Source organism: Halichoerus grypus, chromosome 5 (genome assembly GCF_964656455.1).
Source record: "Halichoerus grypus chromosome 5, mHalGry1.hap1.1, whole genome shotgun sequence".
Taxonomy (NCBI): Eukaryota; Metazoa; Chordata; class Mammalia; order Carnivora; family Phocidae; genus Halichoerus; species Halichoerus grypus.
Genome location: NC_135716.1, coordinates 16129560 through 16143742, shown reverse-complemented (window position 1 = coordinate 16143742; position 14183 = coordinate 16129560). Strand labels below are relative to the sequence as shown.

The 14183-nt window shown below is 43.8% G+C and overlaps 1 protein-coding gene across 3 annotated transcripts in view; it reads left to right on the top strand.

The window, feature by feature from the left end:
- The window catches only part of TYW2 (tRNA wybutosine-synthesizing protein 2), a 61596-nt gene that overhangs the window by 45676 nt on the left and 1737 nt on the right, over positions 1-14183 (top strand). Inside the window, exons 5-7 of one of the 3 annotated variants that reach the window (XM_036116666.2) lie at positions 1123-1314; positions 6911-7084; positions 10621-12500. In XM_036116666.2, the coding sequence (XP_035972559.2) occupies positions 11148-12467 (1320 nt within the window). In that variant the 5' untranslated portion in view covers positions 1123-1314; positions 6911-7084; positions 10621-11147 and the 3' untranslated portion in view covers positions 12468-12500. Of the gene's footprint in view, positions 1-1122; positions 1315-2231; positions 2506-4175; positions 4192-6910; positions 7085-10620; positions 12501-14183 lie in introns of those variants that run through there. The other 2 variants (XM_036116667.2, XM_078072042.1) reach the window with 2 other exon arrangements.

The following is a 14183-nucleotide window of genomic DNA, read 5'->3' as shown; positions in this document are numbered from 1 at the left end:
GGATACAAAATTACAAATATAAAAATAGGAACAAAAGCAAATATGTATCTAGAATAAGAAAAGAAATCCCAACATATTGCTACCTTTTTAAAAAAAAAAAACTCACAAATATCACAAACATTACAAAATAGAAAAATAACAGTATTGTTCTTAAGTGTTTAAGGCACCTAAATAAGACCTTTTCTTCATATTTAGCTGCATATCCTTTGATTCCCTCTACATGTGACAACAATTTTATAGTATCCTTTTCTACATAGAGAGTAGGAATATGACCCAGTCTCTCCTCTAACATGGTTGATTGACATTTGTTTTTGTGATCAGGGGTTGGAATGTATAAAACATGCAACTTCAGAGAACTCTTGCTGGTCTTATTATTGCTACTAGTTTGTGGCCTACAAGCATAAAAATTCTGATAAACTCAAATGTGTGTGTTGCCATCTAGTTTTTTTAAAGATTTTATTTATTTCTTAGAGAGAGAGCATGAGTGGGAATGGGAGTGGAGGGGTAGAGGGAGAAGCAGGCTCCCCACTGAGCGGGGAGCCTGATGTAGGGCTGGATCCCAGGACCCTGAGATCATGACCTGAGCTGAAAGCAGACGCCTAACCGACTGAGCCACCCAGGGACCCCGCCATCTAATTTTTAATTTAAAAAACATACATTTTATTGATGTATACAATAGTGACAAAACAGGATTTTAATTTTTTCATCTGTGGGGCATTAAGAGCAAAGAGCAAATGACTGTCTCACTTGGTTTTATGCAGACAAAACGAAGTTGCATTGATTGCATCTCTTTTAAATGTTTTTTTTTTTTTAAGATTTTATTTATTTATTTGACAGAGAAAGACACAGCGAGAGAGGGAACACAAGCAGGGGGAGTGGGAGAGGGAGAAGCAGGCTTCCCGCTGAGCAGGGAGCCCGATGCAGGGCTCGATCCCAGGACCCTGGGATCATGACCTGAGCCGAAGGCAGACACTTAATGACTGAGCCACCCAGGCGCCCCTCTTTTAAGTGTTTTTATGTGAAAAGTGTGTTTGGCCCCTGCTCTATGATTTCCAGGCCTGAACTGCATCGATGTAGTTGACATAGGGGAGTGTGACTCTGGACTTTTCTTTTGTTCTTTAGGTTTACACAAGAACTGTAATGTTTTGGAAGATCCTCAGCCAGCAGCCACTTGGTTTTAAAATTTCTTGATCAAAAAATAGAAACATGTTGTCAGAGAAATCACCTGTTTGTCCTTTTTAAGACTAATGAGTTGAGTGACAGGAGATTCTTTTGGAAACTCTGAGAAAGGCCAAAGCGAGACCTAAGCATCAGGTAAGACCTCGTCTACTCTCCATGCTGCTGACATTGGAGAGCCAGACTGTCCTTTTATTCTTTTCCTTCTTGCTCTTGGTTCTGTGTTCTTGTCCTACAGGAAGTTCCCTCTTGCAGGAATTTCACACTTTTGCTCTATTCTGCCAAAAGGGGATCTAACCCAGAAAAGTTGAGTACTCCTGAAGTTGGATGATGAATGGTATAATGATTAAGACATGGAGGCTAGAACACAGACCTGAAGCAAGATTCTTGCTTTGAAATTCCACCAAAACAGCTTAATGAGTGCTGTGTGTTTTTGAATGGGAAGCATGTGTCTCAATGAGCTGAACTTGTGTTGAATGTGATCTTTCACTAAATATCCTACTCTCGGGATGCCTGGCTGGCTCAGTCAGTAGGACATGTGACTCTTGATCTCCGGGTCATGAGTTCAAGCCCCATGTTGGGTGTAGAGATTACTTAAAAGATATATATATCCTATTCCTAAGTTCTTTTCTAATGTATGGCACATTTATAATGAATATGCTGTGTTATCTAGTATATTCTGAACCAAATGTTAATCAGACATTGTTGAGAACTGAAGCCTCCATTTAAAAATATACATGCCTGAAGGTTAAAAGAAGCTTTCTGCACAGTAGAAACTTGGTTTCTCCTCCGTGACTCACATCCTTCGAGTGCCCAGCATCAGAAAACATGCTCACATCCCCATGGAACACCTGGTCCTGTATTTCTGTGTCGAGAGACCGGGTGAACCCAGCGGCTAGCCATACAAGTATCTCTGAAATTCCTAAGCCTGAATGGCTAGCAAGCACTTAACTACACACGGAAGAGAATGCGATCACATAAATGTATCACACTAAACCAGACTAAATGTATCCCATCCTTTTTTTTTTTTAAGATTTTATTTATTTATTTGACAGAGAGAGACACAGGGAGAGAGGGAACAGAAGCAGGGGGAGTGGGAGAGGGAGAAGCAGGCTTCCCGTGGAGCAGGGAGCCTGACTCAGGGCCCGATCCAGGACCCTGAGATCATGACCTGAGCTGAAGGCAGACGCTTAACCAACTGAGCCACCCAGGTGCGCCTAAATGTATCCCATCTTAACTTCACCTACCAACTCCCCAAGATGCCCACATCCACACCCTACCAGAGAGGAAGGTGGCATGGAGCGACACAGCGATCTTAACCATTTGTGGGTAAGTCATCTTACTTTTGCAAATCTTACAAAAGCACATGACCCTGTGAAACCACTGTGAAAGGCGTCACCCAGGGTCCAGGATCTTCGGAAGGAGCCCATGCACCTGACGGGACCTGAAACTTAAGCTTTGTCACCGTCACAGTAGATCCGCTTCTCAGAACAGGAAAGTGACTCACAAGCTAATGCTGTCCGAAGGTGAAATTTTGTGTGAATGGAGCCACGGTGCCTTAATTCGGCTGGGTGAGATGGTTCACATTTAGTCCCCTGAGAGCAGAACAGCCTGACTCTGGAAACTCATTTCTAGACGAAGAGTCCTTGCCCAGGCACTGTGCTGAGCGTCAGGCCAGAGAGAAGGAAACAAGGTCCCCTGCTCTTGAGGGGGTCACTGTTGGCGAAGTGGATCTCTGTACCCTGTGGCACGTGCTACGTGTGAGAAATGAGGAGATTTTAATGGCACATTAGCAGAGGCATGGATTCCTTCAGATGGAGGGAGTGGTGGGGGGGAGGGAGGCAGAATGGCGGGGGAAGGAGGAGGGGGTGATGCCTGAGCTGAGTTTAGGGGCAAGGAGTGTTTAGGTGGAGAGGAAGGATAGAAATGCTCTTCTGCCTTCTCTCTGGGCTGGGATAGGTCATCTTCTGCAGTGATTTCCTAAAGCCTAAAGGTGGATGGACCAGCCAGGTGTGTGAAAAGCATCCAGTGGGCAGAAGGAAGATGGAGAGTGTGTTCAGAGAGTACTCACTGCAGCCATACAAAGAAAGTAATGAAATCCCTAAGCCCTCCCTTTGGAAATGTCACCAGTCTCTTTGCCCAGGAAAGCCCTCCCCCGGTGGCAACACCTAGTAATACAAACACACTCAGCCAGCCTCTCTAAAAAGCCCCCCCTTTTCAAACCTGCACCTCTCTAACCCAGAGAGCTCTAAACTATGCATCTGTGTATCTTACATATAAATCTTGGAAAAGGGTTACAGTGCTAATATACTATGTACTTCATTACATATATGCAGATAGAGAAATTAAAGATACGGGACACAAAAAATGAATTGAAAGAAGAAAAATTTAGTATTTCCTCTCCTCCCCCCACTGGGACCATCATGCATACTCATGGGGCACGTGGCATCATTTTGGAGACCTCCAAAAACTGGTAGGTCAGTTGTGCTTGACAGCAGCATGGGGCAGGGGGTAAAAATGTGGACTCAGGAGTCAGTTGGTCTGGATGTGAACCTTGGCTGCACCACTTCCTAGCTCGGTGACAATGGTCATATCCTTTTTTAAAAAACATGAATGATAATTGTAAACACCTCACAGAGTTCTTGGAGAAGTTCCTTAATAGAAAACATTGAAATTAGTGCCTGGCACATGGTAAGCACTTTATAAATGTTACCTATTATTTTCCTCAGTGCCACTATTAAAAATACTTTTAAATCTGGGGCACCCGGCTGGCTCAGAATATGGAGCGTGAGACTCTTGATCTCAGAGTCGTGAGATCGAGCCCCACATTGGGCTTGGAGCCTACTTTAAAAAAAATTCTTTTATATCTTTTTTTTTTTTTAACATTGTCCTTAAAAAATTTTTAAAAAACCCAGGTCGGAGGAAAAGGAAAGAGAAGTCTGGAAGGACCTCCTGAAAAAGATGATTCCCAGTTGAATTCAAATTTTCAGAGCTTGCTGAGTGAAAGTGAAAGCAGTAAGAGTCAGCTCAGTCCTTTCTTAGCTAAACTATGTTATTAAAACTTCTTCACACAAGTTAGTCTTTGCTCTTACGTCTCCTTCCTGTCTTTCATCCAAACTCCTCTCCAGAGCCTCTTTGTTGTTTCCAGGGGGCTTTTTCGCTTACTGCCTAGAGGAATGTCACTTAATGGCTGATGTTTGTTCACTCTCCCTTATGTCTCCTCGATTTAGCCCCATAATCAAAAAGTAAAGCCAGTCCACCCTGCAGTCAGGGTGGCTTTGGGGCCCCTTTCTGTCCCAGAGGGGTTGGCAGAAGTCCAAGGGGTAGGCACTTCTCTTGATCTGCCCTATTCTTTCTGCCTCATCTTGCTCACAGAGCCTAGAAGTATTGTGCCCATATTGAAGCCTCAAGGATAAAAGGGTCACACTAAGACTGAAGAGCCTGGTTTACTGGGGAGTTCCCTGAACCGATACACAAGCCCTGAACTGCTTTTCATATTTAAAAAATATCTACCTCCCTACCCACTGTTGAGCTGCTGTTTGTTGGGAGTTTTATTACTTGCTGCCAAACACATTCATGCATCTGGATTGGCCGTGTCAGGAAGGGATGTCTAATAGAGCTGAATGGAGAATGGTAGGCCCCCTGAGGAGGCCTGGACATCCAAACCATTAGAAACCCAAGAACTTGGGGTGCCTGGGTGGTTCAGTCAGTTGGGTGTCTGGCTCTTGGTTTCCGCTCAGGTCATGATCTCAAAGGTCCTAGGATCAAGCCCAGTGGCATCGGGATCTGGCTCCGCGCTCAGCGGGGAGTCTGCTTCAAAATTCTCTCCCCCTGCCCCTCTCCCCAATCCTGCTCACTCTCTCGCTCTCTCTTTAAAATAAATAAATCTTAAAAAAAAAAAAAAGAAACCCAAGAACTTTACTCAAAGGCTGCAACTACTTTGGTGCTGATTGTTGCTGCCATCTAGTGGCAACAACTTGGAACTAAAACGCTCCCTTGGGCCATAAACTGTTTTTCCTGTACATCTTTCTTCTTCCATCATTCATTCGTTCATTCATTCACTCACTCACTCACTTATGTGTTCATTCTACGGATACTTTATGAGAATGTACTATATGTGACGGGTCTTCATAAATACAATAAGGAAATACAGTAATGGGGGGAATCCAGCTCCTTACCCCCTTGAAACTTACACACTTACGGGAAGATAGCCATTAATCAAATTTAAAAATGAAAAAAATATGACTGGAAAGGGTTTTAAGAGAAGAACATGGTGCTATGAGAATCACTGGTAAGGATTTTCCTTACTGGGGAGATGGATAGGAGGTTAGAGAAGGCTTTCCTGAGGATGTTCTGACTGGTCTTGGGAAGGGAATTATCTGGGCAGTGAGACCAGTCATGAAAGTGAGCTGCAGCAAAGGGAAGGAGTGTGTTGAGTACATGGGAAGAAGAGAGGACAATGTGTTTAGATTAGCACTTAATACTAGGCATTCTAGTTTTTGAATTGAGACTATGGTTGTGAATTATAATGACCAGAAAATTATTTTACCTGATAATAAGCTAAAAGGATACAGACTAACAGACAACTACAGGACATTCCACACCAACAGCAGAACACCCATTCTTCTGAAGTGCACCTGGAACATTCTCCAAGATAGACCATATGCTAGGTCATAAAATAAAGCCTCGATAACCCTAAAAGGATTGAAAGTATACATAGTATGTTCTCTGGCCACGATGGAATGAAATTACTAATGGATTAAAGTGAGAATTTAAATAAAAATTTTATTAAATCTTATTATTTTTGAGTTTTTATAAACTTAAATATTACAAAGTCTCAAGCTCTGAGTATCATAATATGAATTATTCAAAGCCCACGTACAATAATGGAACATTCAATTATGGCATTATGTACTTCATAATGTGACAATGTAGCTCTTTATATAATAAAACAAAGCTTATGAAAAAAATTCTTCACCATCTTGGTTTTTACTTCAAATACTCTGACATTAAATAAAGGGAGTTAAATAAGAGTATGTTATCGGTGAAGTAAACAGAGGTGAACAATCCACTCGGGAAACTGTGAGACATAGTCTAGGACACTGTGCAGAGAGAAGGGGATTCTCTCTGGGGAACTCTGCAGCAGGTAAAGTCCATTCAAAATGGAGGTGGTTTTGTTGTGAGCACTGAGGGCAAGGGAGGGGCATAAGTAAAAGAAAAGTCCCAGGTTTGTGACATGAGCAACTAGGAGACTGGCAGGGCATTTCATGAGCTAAAGAGGAGTGGGGAGAACGCAAGCTGAGTTCCATTTTGGAAGTGTTGAGTGTGAAGTGTCTGGGAAAATCAAATGTGGTGGGGGAGGTAGACAGGTACACCCATAAGAAGAAGCATTCAGTGAGGTAGGAGGAAAAGCAACAGAACGTGTTCTTCAAAATGCACGAGAGGGATGGCTTAATCTTTCCTCCATGCTCACAAAACACTTGAAATTGCAACTCCAGTCACACTTCACTCATGGCATCAGAAGTATTCGTGAGCATATCTACAACTCAGAATAGAGTTCCGTGAAGGGAAGTTAGCAAACAGTTGTTCAAAAAACACAGCAGTGATGCTAAAATGAACAAATGAAGAGGCACCTAAGGGAAGGGAACAACATTCCAGGAGCAGCAAGTGGAGGGAAGAACAGAAGGAAGAGAAAACTAAGAAAGTGAAAGCAATTATTCCTCTTTATCTCTAGGCTCCAGGATCTCTCAAGCCATGGAGGCAAGCTCTCGTGTATACAGCCAGCCCAACACCGTGCAGAACCTCCTTCCTACAGGAAAGCTGCCGCCGGCCCTTAAAGAATTGAATGTTGCCTCTCACAAGAGAGGCAAGTGGACGGCCCCTTGGTTTGGCATCTCATCAAGAAGAGGTGATAACAAACTCATCTCCAGTTGGGGGCTCCCTGACTAAAACTCATATGGAATTAAATAATTCTGGCCACTTCAGGAGAGGCGATTTGTGATAAAGTTTTCCCACCCTCTCCTCTCCCTCTGCAGTTAATTTCCCTGACCTACTTCTCCTTTACTAAGTAATCATCCTCTTCTGCGTTGGAACTCATGGGTTGTCTACAAGCTTGTTTATTATTGTCGTTGTTGGTTGCTCTTGCTTTGTTGTCATTTTAATGAGTTCGCATGATGGAAATGGTGGGGAAAGTGAGGTCACGCGCTTGAGGGATGGTGGATCAAGACGGCCATGTACAAGTGGAGATCATTCGTAAATCTGCAATTTTTAAAGGACCGTTTCCAACTCTCGAATATTAAGTTAGTTTTCAAATCATATCCCCCAATATTATGTTTAGCTCAGGTTAATAGTAGGGTATATCTGGGTCAAAGTCCTTGCTACATTATTTTAATTATTGTTGTAAAGTGTCAAACTGACTTTGGAACAGAAGGAAACCTAGAGAAAAAACACTTTGTAAGATAACGACTTTTCTCACCTCCCACTACAAATAAAATGAAAGGGAGCTTCCATTTGTAGGAGGACCCAGAAAACAACTTTTTTGCTGCCTCAAGGATTTTCTAAAGATTTTTCTAAGATATAAAGATAACATTTGTTCATCACATGCAACTTGTAACTAGAGAAAAATATACAAAAGAAAATGGAATCACTTATAATCGCATCACATATAGGGAATCACTATGAATCACCGTTCACATTTACCCTCATAAACTTGTTTAAATAAATATCATCTAAGGCATAGTTGTGTATTTTGCAACTAAACACTGTATAAGGGGTAACTTCCTGTGTCATTAATATTTCTTATAATCATAACAACTGTTTATTATTGCCATCTAAAGGATGTACCATAATTCATTTAACCTTCATCTGTAGGTTAAGTAAAACAGTAAAGAGTATTTAGTTTATCAATCCTTTGTTTGAATTTCTGATCATTCTATATTCATGGAATGGATTCCTGCTTGAATGGGTACAAACATGTTCAAGTCTCCTGGTGATCAAGCAGTCATTCTCTTAATTACTATAGTATTGCCAAGCAATGACTTGTGACTGGAAACTATACAAGATGCTGGGGATATAGCAGCAAACAGAAAAAGAACATTCCTTGCCTATGAGAAAATTATTTGCTACTAGGGAAGACAGACATTTAAGAGTAAACAAATAGCAATCAAGGAGAATTAACAGTATTTTTTAAAAGATTTATTTATTTGTTTTGAGAGAGAGAGAGAGAGAGAGGAAGCACGAGCAGGGGAGGAGCAGAGGGAGAGGGACAGGGAAGAGAATCTTCAGCAGACTCCCCACTGAGCGGGGAGCCTAAGACGGGGCTTGATCCCACAACCCTGAGATCATGACCCTGAGATCATGATCCTGAGATCATGAGCAGAGCCCAAGTCAGAGGCTTAATGGACTGAGCCACACAAGCACTCTAAAATTAACAAACAGTATTAAGTAGACCTAACAGTGGAGGGAAAAGAGAGTGTTGAATTGAATGAAAGCCCCACCAGAAGATGACCTTCAGGCAAATCCCCAGCCATTCCATCATCTGAGGGAAGGGCATTTCAGACAAAGGGAATGGCGAGTACAAAGGTAAAAGCATGAGAAAAGGCATGGCCTATTTTCAGTCTCAGGCTGAGATTTAGGAGCCAGATCATGCATAGTCTGGTGGGCTAGGAGCTTACTCTTTGAACAATGGGTAGGCAGGAACTGTTTCAGTAGGGAGAGATAGGATCAGAATGTTTTGAAAATTCTCATCCTGGTTGGTATGTAGAGAAAAAAAGGAAGGTAAGAGTCCTAAAGGAGAAACCAGTGAGAAGGCAGCTGCAGTAATCTATGTCCCAGAAGGTGGCTAGGGAGATCAAAAGAGGTAGACCAATTTAGTATATACTTTGGATTATAAAAGTATATGGAGTATATAGAGTATGTAAACACCTGACAGTTAATCATCTAATACCTATAGGAAGTTGAGGAAAAGGTGGGAAGCAGGAGGTGATTAGAGATAGTTTCTCAACTGTGTGTTTGAGTAAATGGTTGGATGCTGGATAATATGGTACTATTATATACATGGGAACCATGGCAGAAAGAAACCTGTTTGACACATATTAAGTATGAGTCGCCTATTAGACACCAAGTTGAGATACTAAAGACACAAATGGTATTGGAATTGGGAATGGTAGATATGGAGTGGTGGGAAATATGAACTTGAAAATATCAATAGAAGTGAATCAAGGGAGGTCGTTAAAGATGGCAAGTGGCAGTGTGTTTTGGGAATAATCCAGGAGAAAGAGAAATTGAACGTGCGTGACAGAGAGAATTACTGAAAAAATGAAGTCCTAAGAGAACACTGGGAGACAGTTTAGAACATACCTTAGAAGTATTCCAACTAAGGTGTGTGGAAGCTGGGAAATTTATTCACCAACTTCCATCCGTTGCTGGTTGAGGAATGCTCTCAAGAGGTGGGGGTTGGGTGGGCAGTAATTCCCCAGCATTTTCGGCCTCCCCTAGACATATGTTAAGCCAATTCTGGTGAGCAGAGAAAGCCATCAGGCAGACTCCTAAGTGCTTTAGTTAGAAGCCATTGGATTGGCATATACAGGAATGGTGAGTCCCAAAGGTATATGGGGCACCAAAAGGGTCTTCTACTCTGTCCCACTTGATATTTTTTCCATGGAATCTGAATTTTAAACATGGAGACAAAACTGGGGCGCCTGGGTGGCTCAGTCGTTAAGCGTCTGCCTTCGGCTCAGGTCATGATCCCAGGGTCCTGGGATCGAGTCCCACATCGGGCTCCCTGCTCAGCAGGAAGCCTGCTTCTCCCTCTCCCACTCCCCCTGCTTGTGTTCCCTCTCTCTCTCTCTCTCTCTCTCTCTCTGTCAAATAAATAAATAAAATCTTTAAAAAAAATAAATAAACATAGAGACAAAACTGACAACAACAACAACAACAACTCTGATTGATACTGAATAGGTGTCAAGAAACAAGAAACTGTTTTAACCATAGCCTTGTGCCTCCCATACACAGAGACCTGAATTAGGGAACTTAATGTTTAACGTCTCTGGGTCTCAGTATCCTAATGTGTAGAATGGCGGGAGGTAAGTAGAAAGAACAGGGCTTCTTTCCAACTCTTATTTTACATTATTTGAATTTAGGTGTAGAGGAATTCCTTGTTGTCCTCATTAAGTTTATCAAAGCATTCCAACAGGTATTTAATATCTACTATCTAACCACTTCAACTTATCACATTATATCTCTTTAGAGTACCTACTCTTTGCTAGTCACTGTTCAAAGCGTTTTATATATAATATCTCAGTCATAGCAATCATCTGAGAAAGTTAACCTAAGTCTCATTTTACAGGTGACGATTTTGGTTCTGAGAGGTGATATGATTTACTCAGATCCTCTGACTTTCAAACATTTGTGGGTTTTTTGTGTTTGTTTGTTTTTATACTTCAGGACAGTGAGAGGGTTACGACTATCTTAACAGGGAAAGGGAATGAGGAAGCTATAGTTGACCCTTCACTCTCAGCAAATGCTGTGGCCGCTGACATTGACCTGAGAGCAGCATGAGACTATGGGAAGCCTTTCTCCAAATTCAGCCCATCATTCTAAGTGCACTTCTCCCTTTGGATTCGTGAGCAGAACTGAAGACAGTGCACGAGGGTTCTGGAGGATACCGATTAACTGGACGTCTTTAAGCCCACAGAACTCCTTGTTGTTATTAATCTTCTGCTAGGCGGCATCCAGTTAACCGTCAACCACAACAAAGATGGCAGCAGCGGCTTCACCACGGCAACGGCGACGCTACTTGCCAACGGGCGCCTCGATATTTACTTCCGGCCTGGCCGTTTAACGTCACTTCCGACACCGGCTCCCGGGCGTGCGCGCCGCTCCTCCTGCCTCCGCGGACGATAATGCCGAGCCGGGTGAGTGGAGTCTGAGAGTCTCACGGAGGGAATCCGAGAGAATGTGGGGCCAGCAACATGGAAAGGGAAGGTGGGAAGCCTGCGGCTGTTGTCGCGGTTGTGACTGAGCCTCGGTTTACCCAGCGATACAGGGAATATCTCGAGAAGCAGAAACTCCTGGATAGACGGCACCGTGTAGAAAAGATGCCGGATGGCACGGTGGCGCTGCCCGTGCTGGGAGAGACTCTCCCTGAGCAGCACCTTCGAGAGCTGAGGGATCGTGTGGCTCCAGGCGGCACCTGTATAGTAACGCAGCTCCTGGATCCTCTTCCCTCAAGGAAGGCCCGGGGCTGTTCACCTGCCCAAAGGCTGTGTCTTGAAGTGAGTCGCTGGGTAGAGGGCCGGGGAGTGATGTGGTCACCTGAGTTGGAGGCTGATTTGCCCAGATCTTGGCAACGACATGGTGACCTCTTGTTGCTGAGTGAGGACTGTTTCCAAGCCAAGCGATGGAAAAATCTGGAACCAGAACTCTGGGAGACTGTTGCGTCTGCACTTGGCGTCCATCGTGTGGCCAAACGAGGGCGGGTATCACCAGATGGCACTCGAACACCGGCAGTGACTCTGCTGCTGGGCGACCATGGCTGGGTAGAGCATGTGGATAATGGGATCCGATATAAGTTTGACGTGACCCAGTGCATGTTCTCCTTCGGAAACATCACTGAGAAGCTTCGAGTGGCATCGCTGCCCTGTGCTGGAGAAGTGCTGGTGGATCTCTACGCAGGGATTGGTTATTTTACATTGCCCTTCCTAGTCCATGCTGGTGCCACCTTCGTCCATGCCTGTGAGTGGAACCCCCATGCTGTAGTTGCTCTGAGAAAGAACCTTGATATCAATGGAGTGGCAGATCGGTGCCAAATACACTTTGGGGATAACAGAAAACTGAAGCTCTCTAACACTGCAGACAGGGTGAACCTGGGACTGATTCCCAGTTCTGAAGAAGGCTGGCCCATTGCCTGCCAAGTGCTAAGACGGGATGCAGGGGGCATTTTGCATATCCACCAAAATGTGGAATCTTACCCAGGCAAGAATCTCCAGCCTCCTGGAAGCAGTGAAATGGAGAAGGAGCATCGGCCTTATCCTCAGCAAATTATCACCAACCAATGTACAAACGGAGCAACCAGGGATTCTAGGAGAAGAACGCTGTCAGCAGCCACCAAACCAGAGTGGCAGAGGTGGGCGGAATCTGCAGAAACTCGTATTGCCACCCTTCTTCAGCAGGTGCACGGGACACCATGGAAGACACAAATCCTGCACATCCAACCAGTGAAATCCTATGCTCCCCACGTGGATCATATAGTGTTGGATTTGGAATGCCGCCCCTGTCCTCTAGTTGGCTAGAGAAGGTGGATCCTGAGACACAAGGATCTACATGTGAGTGACCCTTAATACATAAGTTTAGGCAGGGTTCTCACCCCTCCTTTCTCCTGGCAACCTATTTTAGTATTTTGTGTCCCTGAAAGCAGGCTCTAGATCAGTACAAGTCATCTTGTTTGTCTTCCGTTAACACATTGAGAACGAACTACATATCTGGGAGAAGCAGTATGGCTTATTGAGATGAGGCCTGTACAATGAATTCTGACCTCAGTCTTGTCTTACCTTGGGCACGTGGTTCCAATATTCTTTTGGCCTTGTAGTTCCTTACTTGCAAAATGAGGGTTTCTGTGACTGGTCTCATTGGCTGTTGTCTAATAAGCAGTTGTACACAGGGCATTGGTTATTTTAGAGTGAAGGACACAGTGCTGTTTCCAAAATCACTCCAGCTGCAGTGTGGAAAATCGACCGGAGTGGGGCCAGGGTAGAAGCAGGGAGACCTGGGAGGAGGCTTCTGTGGTTGGCCAGGGAGGATATGGCAGTAGCTTGGACTAGGGTGGTGGCAGTGGGAAGTGGATGGATTTGAGATATGAAATCCATGGGACTAAGCAACACAGTCCAAATCAAAGCACTCAAATGGTGCAGCTTTGTTACGAAGACTGACTAAATTAGGGAAGGAAGAGTTTAAGAATTACTCTATTAACTTCATTCCCTTTAGCGTGCCTAAATGAGTGTTGGGGAGGTGTCTTACATATTATGTTTGTTGTTGTAGAAAAGAGATTAAGAATGACTGCTTTAAATTATGGGGAAACTAGATTTCCAGCCTTAAGTTTGTGCAATACGCTATTTTTTTTTTTTAAAGATTTTATTTATTTATTTGAGAGAGAGAGAATGAGAGACAACACATGAGAAGGGGATAGGGTCAGAGGGCAAAGCAGACTCCCTGCCGAGCAGGGAGCCCGATGCGGGACTCGATCCAGGGACTCCAGGATCATGACCTGAGCCGAAGGCAGTCGCTTAACCAACTGAGCCACCCAGGCGCCCGCTAGCTATTTTTTTTTTTTAAGAGATTTTATTTGAGAGAGCGCACAAGCAGGAGGGGTGGGGGCAGGGCAGAGGGAGAAGCAGATTCTCTACTGAGCAGGGAGCGCTGAGATCATGACCTGAACCAAAGTCAGATGCTTAACTGACTGAGCCACCCAGGTGCCCCTAAGCTAGCTATTTTAAAAGTTCAAATTAAAATCTTAGATTTTAACAGGCCTCAGACTCCCTTTTCATATTCTTTCTCTGGTGGACATCAGGGCCAACATAAGGAGCTATTGGGAATGTGAGATATTCTGCAGAGTTTTTCAAGCCTCACCTTATTTTATGACTGTCTGCCAGCCCCATTGTTTACCATTGGAATGACTAATTGCAGAGAATCACTGTTTACCTTTGGGATGACTAATTTTGAGAAGCACTTCAGAGCTTTGTTTTGGTGCACTTTGAAGCCATCTGGCCTTGTTTTCTTGATGAAGGAAACATAGGAAAGTGTGGCTTTATCGGGATTATGATTGTATCTGGCATTTGGCTGGCTGGGGTTGGGCTGGAGCTGCTTGCCCTTGTAACAGTGTCAATAAGGACAGGATCGGTGAGCCTGCTGTGTACATGAACTGTAGGTGCATTAGATACAGCCCCAGTCTCTGAGGAGCTCACAACCTAGCAGCAGAAATAACACAAAAACTGAAAGAATTGGAATACAAT